The sequence below is a fragment of the Lucilia cuprina genome, chromosome 4 (assembly GCF_022045245.1).
Source record: "Lucilia cuprina isolate Lc7/37 chromosome 4, ASM2204524v1, whole genome shotgun sequence".
Taxonomy (NCBI): Eukaryota; Metazoa; Arthropoda; class Insecta; order Diptera; family Calliphoridae; genus Lucilia; species Lucilia cuprina.
The window spans coordinates 72,837,786-72,859,844 of NC_060952.1; the positions used below are offsets into that span (position 1 = coordinate 72,837,786).

At 31.5% G+C, this 22,059-nt stretch overlaps 3 protein-coding genes across 4 annotated transcripts in view; 2 read left to right on the forward strand and 1 right to left on the reverse strand.

The window, feature by feature from the left end:
- The first annotated feature begins 1,642 nt into the window (after positions 1-1,642).
- LOC111675437 (terminal uridylyltransferase Tailor) lies at positions 1,643-5,376 on the forward strand. The gene is made up of 6 exons (XM_046950008.1): positions 1,643-1,855; positions 1,931-2,405; positions 2,469-2,942; positions 3,016-3,192; positions 4,775-4,973; positions 5,041-5,376. The coding sequence occupies exons 1-6, from the start codon at positions 1,652-1,654 to the stop codon at positions 5,222-5,224; spliced, it is 1,713 nt and encodes a 570-aa protein (XP_046805964.1). The 5' UTR covers positions 1,643-1,651; the 3' UTR covers positions 5,225-5,376.
- A 4,932-nt stretch (positions 5,377-10,308) lies between these two features.
- LOC111675439 (tachykinins) overlaps positions 10,309-22,059 on the reverse strand; it is a 41,110-nt gene continuing 29,359 nt past the window's right edge. The window contains exons 2-6 of one of the 2 annotated variants that reach the window (XM_046948446.1): positions 19,956-20,468; positions 17,939-18,066; positions 17,298-17,871; positions 16,565-16,784; positions 10,309-10,791 (exon numbers count right to left, since the gene is read on the reverse strand). In XM_046948446.1, coding sequence (XP_046804402.1) covers positions 10,769-10,791; positions 16,565-16,784; positions 17,298-17,871; positions 17,939-18,066; positions 19,956-20,171 — 1,161 coding nt within the window. In that variant the 5' untranslated portion in view covers positions 20,172-20,468 and the 3' untranslated portion in view covers positions 10,309-10,768. Of the gene's footprint in view, positions 10,792-16,564; positions 16,812-17,297; positions 17,872-17,938; positions 18,067-19,955; positions 20,469-22,059 lie in introns of both variants that reach the window. The other variant, XM_046948445.1, reaches the window with a different exon arrangement.
- On the forward strand, positions 11,060-16,310 carry LOC111675438 (homeobox protein 14-like). Its single transcript, XM_046948443.1, has 3 exons — positions 11,060-12,861; positions 12,960-13,054; positions 16,078-16,310. Exon 1 carries the CDS (start codon positions 11,246-11,248, stop codon positions 12,776-12,778), a length of 1,533 nt encoding a protein of 510 aa, XP_046804399.1. The 5' UTR covers positions 11,060-11,245; the 3' UTR covers positions 12,779-12,861; positions 12,960-13,054; positions 16,078-16,310.

Sequence of the window (22,059 nt, forward strand, 5' to 3'; positions counted from 1 at the left end):
ATTTTTTTTTAAGCACAACAAGTAAATTTTTATACCCTACACCACTATAGTGGGGAGGGTATTATACGTTTGTGCTGATGTTTGTAACATACAAAAATATTGGTCCAATACCCACCTTAAAGTATACCGATCGATTCAGAATCATTTTTTGAGTCGATTAAGACATGTCCATCCGTCCGTCCGTCCGTCTGTCCGGCTGGCTGGCTGTCCATGTAAACCTTGTGCGCAAGATACAGGCCGCAATTTTCAAGATAATTTGATGAAATTTGGACCAAGCATGTTTTTTTGGCACAAGGACGAAGCCTATTGAAAATGGTTGAAATCGGTCCATTATTTCACCTAGCCCCCATACAACCGTACCTCCCGATTTGAACTTTTTATGCTATAATTACGTCAAATATTCTGCTATCTCTCTAAAAATTGGCACAAATAAGTTTTATATAAGTATAAATGATACTGCAGATTTTCGTGAGGATCGGCCTATATTTGACCCTAGCCCCCATACAAACCCCCTTCAAAAAATGACTTAAACGTCTAAAATTGACTTGTAACCATTTGTATCGCAATGAAACTCAACAAAACTAACTGTTATTTAGAAATATATCCTTTTCCCAAATTTACCGAGGATCGGCCCATATTTGACCTATATAAAGCCTGATTTAGAAATTTTAGTTTTTTATCAATAAATGGCTTAAATATTTTGGAATTATGGTAATATTCAACATAAAAGTTTCTTTACAAAAAATAAAAATTTTATAAAAGTAAAAATTGTAAAAATATACTCATGGTGTAGGGTATCATATGGTCGGCCATGCCCGACTATACTTTCCTACTTGTTTAATGATAAAAAAATCCGTTATTTTTCTTCTTGCAATCACCAACCAACATATTTCCAAAGTACATTGAAAGTTAACACATACATGTGTATATATGTATGTGTATATGGTTGTTTGTTTCATTTTTAATGTTATGATATTAAATGTAAGTCGAATAGACTTAAATTAGAAATAAGTCGCCCGCAATAAAATTTTACAAGCCGTTGTAATTTTTTGGCTTAAAAACTCAACAGTGATTTTCGATAAAAAGAACTTTTGAATGTAGAAATTCATGTCTTTTGTTCTAGAAAAGAAAAAATTTCTTTTTTTCAAGGTTGGCATCCGTTTCGAAACGGCGATGAAGGAGCGGTATCGGTATTTTGAAATATTTCTTTATTAGTATTTTAGCGTTATCGGTATTTCGGTATTGCTATTTGGCGTTAACGGTTTACTAAAATGATATTTTAGCGGCAATTTTAATATGATTATATTCGGCTATTCTAAATTTAAAAAGTCAATTTCGGAAGTGGTCCTATATATGGACATTAACAATTAATCTATTAAACTTAATGGAGATTTTTGGAATAAGGCCTTCGATGTAGGATTGGATCAACAATGAGCTTTAAATAAATTTTCTGAAGTGTTATTTCTATGTGAGTATGACCAATTATAGACCCACTTATGTCTGCCATACTTTTGACACATATAGGTCTGGGTATTTTAGCGGTAACGGTAGTAATGCTGAAATTGTATTTTAGGTAACGATGGCTTAGCGATAACGGTTGCCAACCTTGGATTTTTTATTTTACAGTTCTATTACAATCCGCCAACCAAAAATGGTTGTGCCGCCGTCGACCATTTTTATTCGGCTTAGTTCTTTGGAATGTAATCGGTACTCATTATTTATTTATAAAATCAAACAGAAGAAGAAGATCAGTTGTAAAAACAATAAAGATTTGGGAATTACCTTAAAATTTTACAAAAAATTGTTTTTATTCGCAAAAAACTACAACATGGACAAGATAAAACCGCAAAAATACGTAAGTTTAAATAAATTTTTTTATGATTTAACATTGCTTAAATGTATTATTGTTTGCCTAATGTGCCTGTGGCAGATGAATCCCATAACTTTCGAGGCAGAGATGTTTGTGAACAATTTGGAGTCTTTGTCCAAGACATATCATCAATATGATGCCGTATTAATAAGTTCATTGGAAAAGGTAATGAATGCTATTGAGACATTTTTAGACTCAAATCCAAGTGAAATCTTGGCCACTGAAAATACAATACTGGTGGCTTGCAATAACCTCAATAACATTAAGAGAATTTACCATTGTTCAAACTGTAAAACCGATTTGGGTAAATCTGTAGAGAAAGTAACTTTACATTTGATTGATCAGTGTGTTGCTCATGGCGGGGGTGAAAGACCAAATACAGTTAGTGGCGGTATCAGCAATCAAACTAGTGAAACGAATTCTGCCAAAGTGGGTAAAGAACGTGAGCAAAAGAAAACTAAAGGGGAAGTGCGCAAGGAGACTATACAGAAAAAGCAAGAGCGACGTTTAGATCAGGCGGTTAAATTAACTAAAAGTAGGTTTTCATAAAAACATATTTTGTTATCCTTATCGTGACAATTTTTTTTTATTTTCTTAGAAACACGTTCTCTATTGACCACCGATTTTAATCAATTCTTTGTGGATCATGTTAAAATTGGCAGCAAACTTAAATTTATTCCCGACTATGATCTTATTGAAAATGATTTAATGGCTGTTATAAAGCCCCTATTTCCAAATGATAATGTTAAAATTTATAAATTTGGTTCTCGTTTAGCTGGTATTGGCACTCGCGAATCAGATTTAGATTTATTTATTGATATTGGTGACACTTTCAACATATTTCAAAATCGTGCTGATAAGGAAACTCTCGCTAAGCTTCAAAAAGTTGGTATTTCTTTAATGAATCATAGCAAATCCTGGAAGGGTATAATACAGATCGATAAAGCTCGTGTTCCCATTATAAAAATAATACATGCACATACCGGTATCGAATGTGATATTAACTTCTCCAATAGTTTGGGTACAATTAATACCAAATTTCTAGAGTTTATTTTCAATCTGCAGCCAATTGGTGAGTTGTTTTGTTGGTGCTATTTTGTTATGTTAAATTTAAACTTATATTTATTAATTATTTTTCTTTTTAGCTCGTTTATTGTGTATTTTTCTGAAAAAATGGCTTAATCGTACTAGTCTCAATAAGGAAATCAGTACATATTCTATTATTTTAATGGTAATATTTTATTTACAAACTGAGAAGGCTCTACCTTCGGTTGAGACATTTCAAGCAAACATTAAACAAGAAAAAGCCTTAACTGTTGGTCGTAAGTATATGATTTTGTATTATACCCTTCACCTTCGTGAGAATTGCATATATAAGAATGTCATTCCGTTTGTAATTTTTATAATATAATTTTCCGACCCTATAAAATTTATATACTCTGGATCCTTATAGATAGCGGAGTATATTATGTTATGTCCGTCTGTCTGTATTTTTGTGAAAATCAGTTTTTAGAGCACCCCAGAAATCGGCAAAATCCGAATCTTCAATAATTCTGTTAGACATGCTTTCGGGAAGATCGCTATTTAAAATCAGCAAAATCGGTCCATAAATAACGGAGATATGAGCAAAAATCCGAAACAACCTCTGAAAATTTCATCAAAATTTGAGATTTTTTTTCATGCTCAAACAGAAATTGCAAAAAACTAAAACAAAATACATAATCATACGGTAAATTTTGTTATTGTACTCTTGTTTATAAAAACAAGGCAGAGTGAGAGCAGCAAAGTAAGAGTAGCAGAGAGAAAGCAGCACTAGTGTGTTGTTATTGGATAGAAACATGAAATTAAGTATGTGGAGCCTGGTTTAAGTTTGATGTCATAAAAAGGAACTCTTTGGTACTCAAAAGGTACCTTTTGAATATTCTATAATATTGAACCTAGGAACATAAAATTCGGAATTAGAGGAGATCACATAAAAGGGAACTTTCTAGTGCATTTTCGTTTTTCAAAAAGTACTTTTTGAGTTTTCTATAATAATGAACTTAGAAACATGAAATTAAGTCCGAATTAATAGTCCGGATTAGACGAGAACATATCAAAAGGGGATTTTTTGGTAATTTTTCGTTCTACAAAAGGTACTTTTTGAATTTTCTTTAATATTGAGCCTAGAAATATGAAATTAGAGTCTGAATTAGGAGAGAATCCATAAAAGGGAACTTTTGGGTAGTTTTTCCTTTTTCAAAAGGTACTATTTAGAATTTTCCATAATAATAAATCTAGAAACATGAAATTAAACATGCTGAACCTAAAGTAATTTATTTAAAAGACTGTTATTGACTGTATTTTTAAGACGCCGTGGTGAAGGGTTTATAACATTCGGCACAGCATAATATATCACTTTTACTTATTTTTTAATTGCTTTGCGTGTAAAATATTTCTATTCAATTTTGTACTTTTAATTTTGGTGGGGTTTCTCGAATTCTGCTTATGAATTTAGGTTTTTCTCTTTTGCAAATTATCGTAAATATTTGAATCACTTTGAATCCCTATATTTTACCAAATGCTGGGGTTTTACTTGATACTAAATTTATGAAAAGTAGGTTTTTAGACTTTTTAGTATATAGTGTAGTCTATAGTCTGAAATTTGCAAAATTTTAGTAAGATCCGAGCATAATTGATCATACACTTAAGATAAAATATTTTAACACTCACTATTGCCTTCAAAACACTTCGATTGCGACTACATTTGATAAAAAAGAGTGTTAGAGAAATCAAAATCTCCCCCTACCGTATAACACTTCTCATGGATTATTTTCAAGTTTTAAAAAATTATATAAACAAAATTTAAACATCCAATCGACTGACTTTTATGAAATGCTTTAATAATATTCTTTTTTCCTGCAGCTTGGTTATGTTCATATGCCACCTTGACTTTAAATGATCTCAATATAAAACTAGAGGATGTAGGTCAACCAAATTTGTTGAAATTTATTAGAGGTTTCTTTATGTTTTATACAAGTTTTGATTTTGATCAAAATGTTGTATGTCCATATTTGGGTAAAACTATTAAAAAGGCCGATGTTAATAAGCTTATGCCAAGAAGGTTTGTTTTAATTTAAGATTTTACTTTATTAATAAATACTTATAGAATTCTTTATTTTTTTATTAAGATATACTGACTATGTTAGTTGTTCACCCGATTATGTTTTACAACTCGACAAATCAATTGTTGTACAAGATCCCATTCAACTAAATCATAATGTAACTAAAGGTTTGTCAGCCTTTACTCTTCAACTGCTTAAAACTTTAATGGTAAAATCTTTGGATGTTATAAATGAGACTTTTTTATTTTAGAATAATAAAAATACTTCGTATTGGTTTGTATTATTGAAATGTTTTTTTTATAAGTTAATCATAAAACGCTAATCAAGCGATATTTTTTGTAATCATTCATCTTAATGTTTTCTTTAAAAATTCGGACAAATAAATATCAATTTTAGATTTTACTTTGAATAAATTTATTTAAATTAGAAGTTAAACACTTTGCCTGACTATGTGTTAGGTAGTCAGAAATTTGGTTTAAACATTTACTACTAAATTTGGAAAAGAAACAAAACACTACTTCAAAAATATCAAAAAGTTTTGCTGTCCAAATTACTTTGATCGAATATGAATTAGAAAGTTTTTACCATGAACTTCCAAAAGCGTATCTTTTAAAACAGCAGAATCCGTGTGGAGTCTTTTGCTAGTTTTACTTCCATCAGACGCGTCCCCAGGTTGCGGAGCTGGGAAGCATGTTGTAAAATATAGAATCATATTATGCACACTGTACATATTTAATATATTTCTCTAAAGAGAATCTTTATTTTACATCATCTTCTAGGGATCTTTAACCTCTCGCGGACCAAATAAAACTAGCTAGGCTGGTAGCCAAGAAAACGCTAAATTTGGAAAGTAGTTTTAATAATAACAAAGTTACGGTGCAGATCTTATTAACATCAGTTCCAAAGGCTAGTGGTGATGAGCAAACAGGCCCGCAGACGTCGTCATCCAGCGACTGTACGGTAACAATCTCGGAGGTGGACTTGGCCGCTATTATTGAGAAAACATTAACAAGTAATGAAAATGACGACATACTTTTTGCAGATGAGAAATGTAATTCAAATGATATTAAGGGGAAAATAATTGAATATGTACCAAACAAGATAACTGAAGAATCAGAAACTCTTTAAAATAAACAATCAGAACGGACAAATCATAATCCTATAGAAAAACATAAAACTTTAGTGTTACAAGATATGTGTCCCAGTTTAGTTGAAAGAGACATTTCAAACGCACAAAAGGCAGTTTAAAACTCCCAACCAACTCCCCGGAACAGAGCGAATATGACTTAAAATGTACATTGAACATAGTTTAGGCAGTGAAGAGAGGCACATCAATTATGAAGTACGTAGTGTGTTACGTCTGCTTAGTATTCCGAGAAAGTGAAGAAAAATAATCTTAAGAGTAAGAAAACTCCAACAAACAAGACAAATGAAGAATCAGATAAGTTTAAAAGTTTATTGAAAATGAGGAAAGATTTACAGATTATAATCATATAGGAATGGATGTAACGTCTGTGTTGGTGGATATGTGTGAAAACGGGGCACAGTGGTATAGGAAAAAAAGGGGGAAATAATTCGGTAACTTCTAAACGGTTAATCCGATTTTAATGAAATTTGGTATGCACAAAGAGGAGGTGTTGTCGAGTTTAGGTTTTGAATTTGGACCTTATAGGCCAGCCAGGGGCCCGGCGGGGGGTCCTCAAATTAGGACACCTCGGCTATGTTAAATTTTTAAAACGATCCTATTTCTTCCTTTGAGTTCCGATTTAAAAAAAAATCGTATATAGAATCTCCTCATCGAGCACTACAAAAAATGTCGTCGTAGCAGTAAATTATCTCTTATAGTTGAAAATTAAAATTTTAAAATTTATACCGTCCTTACTTTAGTTTTTTGATAATAGCGGGTCCAAATATTCCCGATTTTCGCCATTTTTCTTTTATTCGCTTAACAACAAGTTTATATATCAAGCAGTGAAAGAATTATGACTGAGTCCAAAGTTATAGGCATTTTAATTTAAAAAATTAAAAAAGGCGATTTTTTGCCATTTTTTGGGAAAAAAGTATATTTTTTTCTTTTTAAGTTATCTAAAAAGTTTCTAAGAAGATGTATATAGAATTTATACTTTTTGGAAAGCTGACTTTACATAAAATACGATAAATGAAACAAAACCAAATTAATTAGGGAAAACTCAACATCTTTCCCTCTTTTTTTCCTATACCACTGTGCGGGGTATAACATTTGAAAAGCAAAAAGGCTTAAACAAGGCTACTGGTTCAGCTACAGTAATCACAAATGATAACAATAGTGACATTATCACCAATGTTAAGCCCAATCAATAAACAACGTACCTACAAAAATCTTGCAAAAGTTTTGACATTATATAAAACAATTGCAATAGATCTATCGAAGATAAATCAGCCAAAAGTTTCTTTACATACTCCTTTAAAGATAGATAAATAGACCAAGAAGCAAAGCAAATCAATTCTATGATTCCTCGAGGCACTTATGAAATCGACGGATCCTGATAACCTTTCATAAATGTGAGTTACTTTTTGATATTAAAACTGTTTAAAACATGTAAATATAATTAGTTTTAATGTATCTCTTATAATTTTAGAACTGGTGAATTGTGATCTGTAAATAAATTATATTATATTAAAAGGATTAAATTATACTAAAGGTATGTTAAGTCCTTTTAAATCATTAATATACACTCAAACCTCGTTTTATGCGATTAATTCGTTTTGCAGAAAAACGCATAATTCGAATTCGCACAAAACGATATGTGGACCAACATTTTTCTCAAAATTATTTTTGCAAAGAAAAATATTAGAATTTTGAAACCGCACTAATTCAAATAAAATAAATACGCATAAAACGAGGTTTGAGTGTATGATATTATGAAACTAAGTAAACAGTATATATAGAAGCTTTATAGAACATATTTTGTATGAAAATTTGATTTATAAGCCTTTTATAAAAGTTTATGAAAAACCATAATAAAAATATGAAGGTAGTGTCATTCCGCTCTCACAAAAAAATATTTTGAAGTTTGCTGGTATTTTCTGAAATTTGTTTTTTTGTAAACATAAAAAAGTCGTTGCCACATACGTTAAAGGGGAAACAATTTTAAGGCTTTTATATTTTTTATGTGTAATTTATAGATATTAAATTAGCGTAGGAGTACATTTGATTGTTACTCTCTTCATCCGGATTTAAACCAACCAGTTTAATGCACAAAGTTTAGGATATTCTTCAGGCATATCCCAGATAGCTCATTAAGACAAGGTAAAGAAGCATGGCCGAAACATTGTTCTCTGCTTTCACTGAATGATGGGCAAAAGCAGAGAAGGTGAGGTATTGTTTCCTCTTCTTCCTCATTATTATAACTTCTTCAGTAGTCGTTATATTCGAGACCCAGTCATCTGGCATGATTGCCAATAGTATCTCCATAGCATCCATATCTGTCCTCTGCGAAAACTTAATAGTAAGCTTGACCAGGGAGCATCATATAGAGGCCATATTGACCTCGAATTGAGACAGGTGGTTTCACTGAACCATCTGATTTGAGCCATTTCATACAGTTCATTCTGAACCAGTAGCTTACAGTTAGTAAGAGAGATACTAGTAAATGCGTCGATTTCATCTTCCCCCTCATCGTACCATTTCTGGCAAGTTCGTCAGCGCTACAGTTTCCCTGACAATTACTATGTCCAGATACCCGCAGCTTTGCTGTCTGTATATATACATATATCACCCGATATTTGATAATACCACAGCCAGTTTGCGACTCGTTTAATAGCAGATATCTCTGCCTGCAAAATACTACAATAATTAGGTAGCCTAAAAGAGGATTTGATTCCATATCTTTCAATGTCAAAGCCACTACCCACTCTTCCACTCCTGTTGGAGCCGCCAGTGAAAACATTCGTTACACCATCAGTTGAGTGTGACTCGTGTGCTGAATTCTTATTGGGAATTCGAAAGTGAAAGCGTCTGTCGAAGTGATGTTTCGCAACGCAATATTCTACATTAAGATGTAAAGATTCGTAGTGTTTAATTTTTCGTGGGTGCCCCATACCTCTACTACCGGACTACGAACCACACGCGTTTAGTCTGATTGCAGAATTAAGGGCGTCGTCCTCATTGCTCCTGTGATATTTCGTAAGGTACGTCCACTGAAAAGCGATTTCTAATGCCTGCCAACATACAATAACACCATAAAATAATATGGGCTTAACATATTAGCCTTACTTATCCTGTTTTGGATATTCATATTCCAGGATAGTTTGCTGTCTAGGATTACTCCATGGTATTTCGCATAATCAGTGAGATTTAGCCTTATTCCATTTAACTTTGGAGGCATGAAATTTTCAATCTTATACTTCCTTGTAAAAAGAACAATTTCAGTTTTCAGTGGATTTACACTGAGGCCACAGGAAACATACCACTTGCTAAGCAAGTTAAGAGCAGATTCCATGAAATTTGATATAGTATCTAGGAATTTACCAGTTACCACTACCGCGACATCATCAGCATAAACGACAGTCTTAATTCTCTTTTTGTCTAATTCATTTATTAGGGAGTTCATAGACAAATTCCAGAGTATGGGAGATATGACTTCCTTCTGTGGTGTGCCACGACTGGCAAGTCTTGAGACATTGACTCCGCCCATCGTTTCACTTATGACCCTATTACTCAGAAGTTTTATTATTAGCTGCTGAGTTTGCTGATCAAGAAGAAAAGACTCGACACTAATTGGTCTGTAGTCTTTTGGTTTGCTATGTGATGTGTTTCCCCCTTTAGGAATAAAGACCACATTATATCTCATCCACATATGAGGGAAGTACTTCAAATATGTCATTTGTAATGACATTATTTTTTTCTCAATTGTCTTAATCTTATGCACTTTGTAAAGAATGACCTCAATTATTTTTTGCTGGGATATAATGGATCAAGGTCTCTTAAACAAATGTTTAACTATAAGACTTTTGCTGGTATATAATGGATCAAGGTCTCTTAAAAAATGTTTAACTATAAGTTGAAGAAATTTACGAAAGTATGAAAACATTTAACCATTTTGATGTAAAAAAATTTCAAATTTATAATTGTTTTTAATACTTTATTAATTTTTTATATATATTATTTATATATAGATTTGTTGTTTACATTTAAAATTAAATTAAAATTTAATATTTATATAAGTTATGTATATATGTATTTATATTGTATATGTCTATACTTTTAATAGTACATACTGTTTTTTTTTAATTTTTTAATTTATTTACAGTTAGTGCAAATTTGTTTAAAATTTCGTTTTAATTTTTAGAATATTTAATATAGTGTATTTTTAGTTTTTAAAATTTTTTATTTAAAATTAGACAATTTTTAATTTTTTCTTTATTTTTTGTTAGAAAGTAATTAATTTTTGTTGCATTTCATGCATTATATAGGAAACTTCTAGTGTATTTTGTTCTCACAATTATTTAGTTTTAAAACAAAAATTATAATTTAAAAAGAAATAAAAATTTAATAAAAATTATAATAACACTCTAAATAATACCAGCCCATTTAATTATTTAGAATGCATTAGGTGTGTAGTTGTATATTTTATTTATAAATAAAATTAATATGTTTTAAAATATGTAATTATACTATAATTAATTTTATTTTATTCCTTTCATTTTATTAGATATTTTATTTTGTCTGCTGCTTGTTCTGCTATTGAGGCCAAACATCCATAAATACACAAAAAATGTTTGCAAAATATTAGTTCTTTGTGGGTTTCTCAGTTTAGTTCACAGATAAAATGTCATCTGAAAAAAAGAGAAATTGAAAGATAATTATATTAAATAAAAAGTTATGTATTATTGAAGAAATAATAAAAGAAATTTCAAACATTGGACAAGGCTCAAAATTTTAGATTACTTTTCATTAAATATGAGTCTGTGTTAAATTAAATGTTGAAACAGGTCATGAAAAGAATCGAGTCAACGATGGCCAACTCGCCCATACTATTATCAACCGCATTTTTCTCCTCAGGAAACAACTATTGGATACAAACAACAAAGAGGATCCGTGTGGAGTCTTTTGCTAGTTTTACTTCCATCGGACGCGTCCCCAGGTGGCGGATAGGGGCGGCTTGTTGTAAAATATAGTGTCCCACATATCACAAGTGAGAACCTTTATTTTACATCAAGCCTTAGGGGTTCTAATCCTCTCGCGGACCAAATAAAACTAGCCAGGGTGGTACCCAAAATAACGCCAAATATGGAAAGTAATTTAAATGAAGAAAAACTTACGGTGCAGAGCCTAATAACCTCAGTACCGGCGGCTAGTGGTGGTGAGCAAACAGGCCCCCAGTCGTCGTCATCCAGCGACTGTACGCAACCAATTTCGGAGGTGGGCAACTTGGCTTCCGTTATTGAGAATATGCCAAGAAGTAATGAAAATGAAGAGATTGTTTTAACAGGTCAGAAAACAGATACCTCCCTAAACTATGAAACCGAAACAGCAGAAAATTCTTTGCAATCAGAGCCAAATAAGAAAGATATAGAATCAGAGACCATCGACATTAATAACATGGAGTCTAATTCCAAGCTATTAGTTGAAAACAATGAAGAATCCTTTAGCAACAACCCCATACAAATTGAGGAAAATAAATCGATATCAAATCAAACCCAGGAGGAAAGTTCGTCACAAACCGAACCAAACGAGAATGATGAAGAACCTATTAATAGCAAACCCATTCAGATTGAGGACAATGCTAACAATGTGAATAGGACAATTGGAATGGAAGACAGTAAGGAAAGTACTATGCAATCTCAACCAGCCGTGAATAGTGAAGAAACGATAACAAAAAGCTCCACACATATTAGAGATAACAATACAGTTAAGAAAAGACTTTCCGGTGCACAACGTAGGAAGCTAAAAAAGATGGCCATGAAGCGACAAAAGAGAGAAGCCGCTCAAGCAATCAATAATAATATTAATGGCGCAGTTAATGATGACAATAATATAAAATGTATCAAAGAAAACCCTTTGCAAGCAGAGTCAAAAAAGAATGATAAAGAATCACAGTCCGATGTACCAGCAATGAATACTCCTAATTCCGCGTTATTATGTAAAACCATAACAAATAAAACTATTTATGTTGATGATAATAAAGAAAGTATCAATGAGAGCTCATTACAAGCCCAACCGAACGAGAGCAATAAAGAATTAGGAACCAACAAGGATAACACACAGTTTCAGGATAACACCCAAATAGATAACAATACAGATACAACTAAAAAAAGACTTTCTGGTGCCCAACGCAGAAAGCTGAGAAAGTTAGAAATGATGCAAGAAGGAAGACCAAAACATCTATCACATCTACGAACTATAACTTCTACAAACACCTCTTCGGAAATGGGTCCCAGAAGACTTATTCACATACAATACGCGTCAACGAAAGAATCAAAAATTGCACATCCTAAAGTAGTTGTTGGGTTTTTCCCCAACTCTATCGATGATACGAATGACAAAATTCTCTCCTTTATACAATGGCAAAATGAAGGACTCTCTGTGTTTGAATGGAAATTGCTGCGAAGAACATTTAAAAACTCCACTGTAATGTTGACACTATTAATTGACAAAATGTCTGCTGCCAAATTGGAAGAAGTAAAGGGTGAAATTTACTATAAATTTCGTCAAATAAAATTGCATATGAAAGATTACGATGAAAAAAGGGATCATGCAACAAATAGTACCGAAAGTATTACGAGGCATTTAACACCAGCCAAAATGCCAAGAATAAAATAATAAATAAACTATGTACCTTAATTTTTTAAAACAGCAATCAAAGATTCCTCATGTTAGCTCAAATATGAGCCAACTTTAACAATGTGAGTTAATTTCCAACAAAACAAATAAATGATCAAAAACTCAAAATGTTTATTATTTAATTTAATACTTAATTTTGATTTATTTGCTATAATTTTAGGCATTTTCAAATTACTCATAGTATAGCAGAGCTACGGGCCTATTGTGTTCAAAAGTTACGAATTACTAAAAAAGTACTCACAAGAGTATATAGAGGTGAGTTTTTGTTATTATTAATAAAATTTAAAAAAGCGATGTAACTTTTAAGTAGCTTTTTAAAATTAAAAAACAATGATTTAAAAATGTATATTGGTGCATGTTATTTTGGATTTTTTAACTTTGAGGTTGCGCATAAGATATTTTGTGGATGTTTTTTTTTATAGATTAAGGAGTTGTTTTTTCAAAAACTGTTGTCCAAAAGTGTTTCTCGATCTATTTAATATCAAAAATACTTTTTTATATTAAAAACTATATTATAAAATGATCTAAATGTAGTAAGCTATAAGAATTTCATACAAAACCCAGCAAAAAAAATAACTTCCAAAGAAACGAAAAAGAAGTTGAATTTACTCCATTGAAATACTGAAAAAGACCTGAAGAAGTGATATACGGGGCTAGGAGAAATAATAGACCGATTTCAACCATTTCCAATAGCGTTCCCTTGAACCAAATCTTCGGAAGTCATTAAACATACTCTAAACAGAAGGTACAAAAGATTACTAATTGCTACTTTTGAAGTAGTGATAAATGTCATTCTTTTGGAAGTACTTCGCTTTTTTTTTTGCTAAAAAAATGAAATAGAGTATGTAAATATGTATGTATGTATGTATGTATGTATGTATGTATGTATGTATGTATGTATGTATGTATGTACTCATATAAAAGCTGTTTAAACTACAAGGATAATTTTAAAAAGTATATGGTGAAAAGTCATAATGGCGAAACTTAGGCAAGTTATTGATTAAATTTGTGAAAATCGTGATTTGAATATAACTGCATTGAAAATGTTACAAAAATTAAAATCAGAGAACGGTGGACCAATTATTGATTATGAACAAAAGAAGAAGTCAGCGAAGGAATGTTGTAGAACTTAGTGCAAATAAAAACCACAACCCATAAAGATTATTGCAGTTATGCCATTTAACATTTGCAGTTTACACATTATAACAGGAACAAAATCTGTGCAGACTTGTCCAATATGTCATGTAACCCCTAAATCATTTATCAAATAGTTCAAAAGAAGTTTTGAACTGGTTTAAGTCCAATACATGCTTGGATAAGGATTTTTTAATGTTGCCTCCACATTTCATAAAGACTATGAAAAATGAGATCCGATGATCAGAAATCTGCATTCGATGAAACGAAAAAAGAAATTCTAAAAGCATTTTCGAAAGAAATTGCTCTTATTATTGACAAACCCAAAGCAGGGGGAACAGGAACAACAAATAACGGAAATATTGCCAGAAAAGCTTTAAAAAATCCTGAAACTTTTGCAAAAACCTTTTAAAATTATTAAAGTTTTGCAATGCCACATCTGGAGTTTATATAAAATATTATAACTGCCTGCCTCCATAAAATAATGATTCATCTAATAGAATGCTAGGTGAAGAAGCTTCTGAGTGATGTTTTTTATAGAATAGTGGAAACTTCCGATCCTATAATTAACACAAAAGGTATGCAATCACGGCATAAAAAAAACTAGATATCCCTGATGCAATTAAAGCTATGTTAGCCGTTCCTCCAGAATCTCTATTAGAAATAACAAAGTAATCGGCTGTATACTAATAACTTTTTAAAAGCTTGCCTACAATTAGGCTATGACTTTATCAAACATGTGGCTTTCCAGATCGAAAAGATCTCTGCCTTTTGAGACTGTCATATGATCGTTTAATACCTTTTTCACCTAATAAATCCAAATAAACACTGAACATCATTTGAATAGTTTATTAGATATAGCTATAGCTATATAGATGTAGTCTTAGTAAGTTTCTAGTCATCAAACTCCTTACAAAATTCTCAATACTTTGAATGTTAAGGTTCGTTTTCGCTTTATTGAGCATTCTTCCTTTATCTTAATGTTGCTGAGGCTTCTTCTCTATCCAAAAAACGCAACTGAAATGTGCTCTTTAAACTTTAGAACATTTGCTCCTTAGATGTAAATCTATAAGTATATGTATATCAAATGTCTTCAGTACAAATGACGATAGGCTAATAGGTCTAAATTTCTTCACATTTCTCCATACTTTAGGCAGCTATCCCCTGCTACATATTTCTAATGTCTTCAGAAATGTCTAATGGAATCAGTATCTAAATTGATCCTTAGATGTAAACCTATAAGTACATATTTTTAAAGTCTTCATTACAAAAGACGATAGAGAAATAGGTCTAAAATTCTTGACATCTCTTCATCCTTTAGGTAGCCTCCTCTGCTACATATTTCTAATGTCTTCAGTAGAAGAGACGATAGACTAATTGGTCCAAAATCATTGACATCTCTCTATCGCCAGCTAACACAAATCCCGTAGATATCCACCAAAATAGATAATGCTGAATCCAAACCCGGTGATTAAAACGAAACGAACAAAAGTTTTAACTGCACAATCTAGTTTCTCACTAGTTACTATCTCTACAGTTGCAGTTTTTCTCGATTACTATCCGAGCATAATTCCATACATGAGTTATTTCTTTTATTATTTTTTTAATAATCCCCATTTTTAACATACTGACTGGTGTAGGGTCGGCTATGCCCGACTATAGATTCATACTTTTTTTGAATTAAGTTTTTTTGAATTAAAGTTTAATTGTAGCGCTTTTGACAAGGAGGAGTATTCATTCTGGACAAATCTAACCAAGTGAACATTACTAACATGTGGTCTCAACCGAAACAATTAATTTATTTCAATTGACCAATTACAGGTATTAATTTGACGCCCTTATTACCCGATTTAACACAATTGGAGTTTTTTGTGGTGATATGTTACAGATAGAGTTTTTACACTTAAATATATTCTTGTATGTCTCTTTATAACTAGTACCAAAGAACTGGTACCCTCGAAATTTCTGTAGAAGTTATTTTGAATTACAATAGTGTCCAACAAAATCGGAACAAAAAGTTCTAACGTTATCATAGTTTCCGTGTTTTTGTTTAAGAATTCTGTTTCTGGTTAATTAGGAATTAATTTAAGAATTTTTCAGCGATTTGACACAAAATTAATCAGTTAAATTATCTTTATTTTCAGACCTACCGCAGCTCTCAATCCTCTCAAACAAACATATATGTTGCAGTATTGAGAACCACTGGCTAAAAATAATACGGTTACACTAAGAAATTGTATAGATAATGTCGGATATATTAATAACGTTGCATGGAAATACTAAAAACCTAACTATAAAAAATGTAAAACTACTGCAAATTTAAAAACTCTTTTTTAGTTTCTATTCTGTGTGTGAGAATGTTAAAATCTAAAACTATGTTAAGAAACAATATATGAATTCTTATATTTAAAATGATTTAAAAATAAATGAGTAAAAATACACCAGTGTCGTCATTTCTTTAAATAGTCTTTTTAATTGAAAGAATATCTTAGCTGGACGCTCGCGGTGACTACCTTGAAAAAGGTTAAGTATCTCTTTCACAAAGCACACAAGTCCTCCAGCCAAAGAAAATAAAAATAATTATTAATAAATCCTATATTTGCTTGTGTACAGTTTCTCATTCGTACTTACCAGTTGTAAACGGACGTTTTCCTCTCACACCAAGAAACCCGTTGGGTGCACGTTTACCATAAAATAGACTCATAGCTGCTGATGACGATGGTGACCTGTTATTGTCGATGGCATTAAACGCACTCATACCATCGTAGGAACTCTTCTTTCCGCGGACAGCTACAAATTTATTATTGAAATCGACGAAACGTTGACGTTTTCCACTACCGCCTGGTAAAGACTTTTTCCAAAAAACAAAGAAATAGCGCTAAAATATTATTTAGTATTTTTAATTTTTTATTTTATAAATGATTTGGCTTTGAAATACATACATATTTTCACACATTTAATATGTAGGCGAGTGTGTTAGAGGGGAGCTTTTTTTCTAATTATAGCAACATTTTGAGAGCTTTCAGTTAAATTTCGAAAGTTAAGGAAATGAAAATGTTAAAAACATAGGGATATATGCCTAGAGCGGAAACTAAACAAAAATGGAAGTAGAACATGTCTTGCCAACAATTTTGAAGCCAATTTATTATATTAATAAAGAAACACTATAGATCTACATAAAATAAACTTAGTTGTTAGAAATTTCGATCTGATATTTAACATAATCATATTATGTGTTTTTAAGAACGATTAATAGTTAGAATTAGAAACTAAAGTTTATGTTTGATGATATTTTCCCTTAATATATTTCAAAGCTTTAGCGTTGTTGTTACATTTGAGACATAAACCGAAATGAAATATTTACCTCTGCTCCCGAAGGTGATCTCTTAAATGTCTGATGTGACACATCTTTTTTACCCCTTACACCGACAAAAGCATTATTGCCCAAACCACGTTTCGTTAAAGTTTCCATTGAAGAATCTAAATCATTAATAACTGGTCTCTTGCCTCGTACTCCCGTAAAACCGGTAGGTGCTCTCTTTGACATTTCGTTGGGCAGATCATTTTGTGTGCCTGTCAAAGTCTCAACGAAATTTTGTAATATTGCATCTCGTACTCGCTCCTCTTCAAGTTTTTGTAAGAATTCTTGCCAACGATGATTGTCATTACTGGGATTGGCACCATTCATAGTGGCAAACTTTTTACCACGTACTCCATAAAAAGCTGTAGGTGTTTTTTTGTAACGTCTAACATTTGGTTTAGCGTATTCGTCCCAGCTAATATCTTCTTCGGAGTTTTGCAATTGACTCCAGGGTAGTCTATTATCATTATCGTGTATATTATTGATTTCCTCATCATCGTAATAGAGTTTTTTACCACGCATACCCACAAAACCTCCAGGTGCTCGTTTGACCATATTCAGTGGCTCATAAGAATGACTAGAAAGGTAAAGTTTTTGTTTATATATAAAATAATTCAGTTTATATTATACAATTTTTAAGTTACCCCAAAATCATTTGATTACTAGTTAAATCATCTCTTGAATTATTTTCCTTCGAAATGTCATCGTCTTCACTTTCCAAAACGCCACCATTATTGGGTTCTATTGTTGTAGGTCTTAGTTTCGCTTGATCCTGGATAAAATTAAAAATTTAAAATACATAATTAAGGGCCAATCTTTAGGTGAAGGATTAAGTATTAATTTAAAATTAATTCTCAAAAGTTGTATTTGAATACTCAAGGCGGGTTTTTTAGATAAAGATAATCTTTATACTTTGATTAAACCAGGTTTAATATATGTTTTGTGCCTTTCAGTAATCAGTAACGTTACTTTTTATCTTAGTTTAACTGAGTGTTATTTTCCAATTTAACTTAAGTTATAAATAAGAAAACACAATTAACAAAAACAATAAAATAATGATATCGGATGAAAAAAAACTTAATTTTTTAAGAGAATTGCAAGTTTATTATTTGTTTTATCAATATTATTTTTGTTTTAAATGTTTATTTATTTTTTTATAATTTTTAATTTTACAAAAAGTAATGTTTGTTTTTTGCTGGTTTTGACTGAAAAGTTGATAAAACTAACAAAGTTAACTGATTCTAGATCCATAACTAAAAAACACAATCATTGGTTAAAGTCCGCTTAAATTTGTTCAGAGTTTAATCTAACAGCAAGCTAAGCCTAGTTTAACTGCATAGTATGAAATGTTTTTCACTGAAAAGTTGGCAATACCAGCTAATTTTGTTTGCTCGTTAAAGCGCCCAATTAAGGTGGTTTAAACTGGAGCATGGTTTAGTAAAAAAAACATTTTAATTTATCACTGGCGGGTAGAACCAAAATTATCCCATCCGATAACTCTAACAAGATCAGGCCGTGATCCTAGGTGTATTTAATCGGATTTGATACATATGACTTTCCACCTAACCTGGACCTAAGATTTTCTAAAAAGGTGTTAATTTCGGACACCAGTCCACATATCTTTCTGAACGACGTTTGCCTCGCCATATACGTCAATGGTAAGCTTAGTAGATCGATTTGTATCATTTCTTTTAACTTGATATAAACACGAATTCATGCCACATTGAACATTATACACGACGGATAGAATTTTGTACCCTGTAATCTAAATCACCGCGATTAATATTCTTCTTAGGACGAAGAATTGTTTTCCTTTTAGACGATGACATAATGCTTCTTAAGAGCAGGGATTTAAATTACTAATGTTTAAAAGCGGAGGCGGCCCTTCGAACGTTGCTTTAGTCCCTATTCGAAACTCATGCATGATAATAGGGTTATATATTATTTCAAAGATAAATATAATTCCCGTGATCAGTGTATACTGGACACTTGCATACTTGTGAGACATTGATTGCTTGCTTACTTATTGTTGACTAAAAAAGAGATTTTTTACAAGAGGAATCATAGGGGAGTAAGGGTGAATGGGACTATCCTTAAAAATTTAGGTAGAGGATTTTTCCTCTACTTCAAAGTTATTTATGTAGAATTTAATCATGTTATTATTGTTTATATTTGTTAACAATAAAATAATTAATCATTTTACCAATTTCTTATAATTATCTTAAAAATTGCGACCTATAGTGTGCACACAATGTTTACATGGACACACAGACAGACGGTCTTGAGGTGGGTTTGGGTATTACAAACATCATCATAAACGCATAATAGATAAACATGAAGATAATCTCTCCCATACTGACACTTTGAATAATGAAAGTTTGGGTAGAACCACAAATATTTTGTATGGTTGTCCTAATGAGATCAAGACTAACGAATTTAGGCGAATATAGATGATATATATAGATCATAGTAAAAATTTAGAACACTTTCTTTGACTTTGCCAAGATTTTGTCTAAATTATAAGAAAATATCTAGAGATTAAAGTTATTGTTTGTATTTGCAACCGAAAGTTCTTGGAATGAAGTATTCCGGTATATTATATAGTTTCTTTTAAATATAATATACCGGAATTAAAAATAATAAACAATTCTTAACATTTACCATAACATAATTATGCTCCTGTATATTGTTATCGATCTGCTGTTGTTCTTGTGATTGTTGCTGATGCTGCTGTTGTTGTTGCAACATATTTCCGCTTCCGTGTAGTGGAAGACTCAATGCCCTCACACTATCCACATTCACTAGCAGTGATACAATGACCAAACATATTGTTAAATAAATCACCAGTAATTGTTGTTGTTTTTTCGTCTTGGCCATTTAGTTGTGTCTGCCACTTGAGGCGCTAAACGTTAAATTGTTGTACTTGTTGTGTTTGCTGTTATTGTTTTTGTTCTACTTGTATTTTATCTAATGAGCGTAAATACAAATGTGTAGCGTGTGTTTAGGCGTATACGTTATATAAATATTTGTGTGTTTATGTACTTAGATATAGGAAGCAGTATTATAGGTTTGCACGTGTGTTTTCAGTAAAAGTAAACAAGAATATTTTGCTACTACTGTAAGTAGGTTATTTAAGTAGTGCTCCTGGGGGGTTATAAAATAATTGCGGCCGATCTGAAAATTAAACAAAAAGAAAATGTCGGATTTAATTTAGATAAAATTCTAATAAAAATGTTAATTTTAGTTTAAAATGTTAAAGTATAAAGAACTTTTTTTTAAACATTTTATTTAAAAATATTTAATTATATTTTTATTAGTACTTAGGGGTAAAGTTTGATTGCAGCTGTGAAAACACAAATGGGGAAAAAATATATACATACATATGTATGTATATGTATGTATTTGCCTAATGCACATTTGTTATTTTTAACATTTTTTCTAACTTTGTGTGAAATTGTTTAAAATGGCTTATAAGGTGGTAAGGAGATGATTAAATTAAAAAATTTTGAATTAAATTATAGCATTTTTTAATTAGTTTTATTTAAGTAAAGTATAAATAAATATTAGAATAAAATAACAAAAAAAATCACAATTCTAATAATATTATTGGGAGTACTTTGGTGTAATCTTTGAGGGCGCTATATAGATGAACTATAGGTACAAAATGCGGCCTTAGTACTACTATGACACATTGGCTTTATAAGAGCGTGATTAGACCACCTAAAGCTGCTATTATATCAAACTCCTATAGGGACTTCAGCGTACATGCTCCTAAGTACATCAGACCTTCCCGATAGTTCCTAGATAGTGTATCATAACATATTGCTGCCAATACCTCTAGAAATCCGTCTCTAATCGAATGGCTCCCAACTGGAAGTCATTGAAAGACCCGAAATCATAACACAAGCACTCAGTAGACGTTCGGGCAATAACGGAATTTATCGACATCAACAGAAGAATATTGGGCGATAGCAGGCCATAAAGTTTATCATACGAACGAAAAAGAGTTAACCTTTTTTGAGGAGTACTATTTAGAATAATGGTGGATATCATAATATCTAGAACACAACAAGGTTCACACCTTGATTTTGCGAAACCACACCAAATGATATACATATACCTTTATATAGAGGAAAAATCATATGAATATACTCTTACAAGAGCAGTGTAATAAGTCTCCTCAGAAAGAGCATGTCCGAGATTGGAATAATAAATTCCTAAGTGAATACACAGTATTGTGGTAGCAACTGTACAAATTCAGAATAATGTAGGACATACGGAGAAAACTATTTGGAATACTTTATTTGCCATTACTAGACTTTTATCAATATTTGATCCAAATATCTTGGAAGCATTATTATTTTGGGTATAACATACGATTAGAAAACTCTTAGGAATTACATCTATAAAACTATGTTTCTAAATATCTAACAATAATAGTAGAATTTTGTTGTTGTTGTTGTATTTCTTCAGTTTTTATGTATGCACATAGGGAAACACATATATACACGACTAATTCCAAATCGATACCAAATCTTTTAACAACATTACTATCGCCTATCATGTCCATCCTAATAATTTAAATCATCAGGTCCATTCTAATAATTTAAATCATGGATCGTCTAATAACCTTTCTCCTTGTATAAAACTATATACTTCTCCTTAGATACCCAACAGTTCGATGGGACAGTCCCGAACTGACCACTTAACCTACCACTTGTGGTGGCCCCTACCCAGGTGACCGACCATTTTAACATGGGCTTGT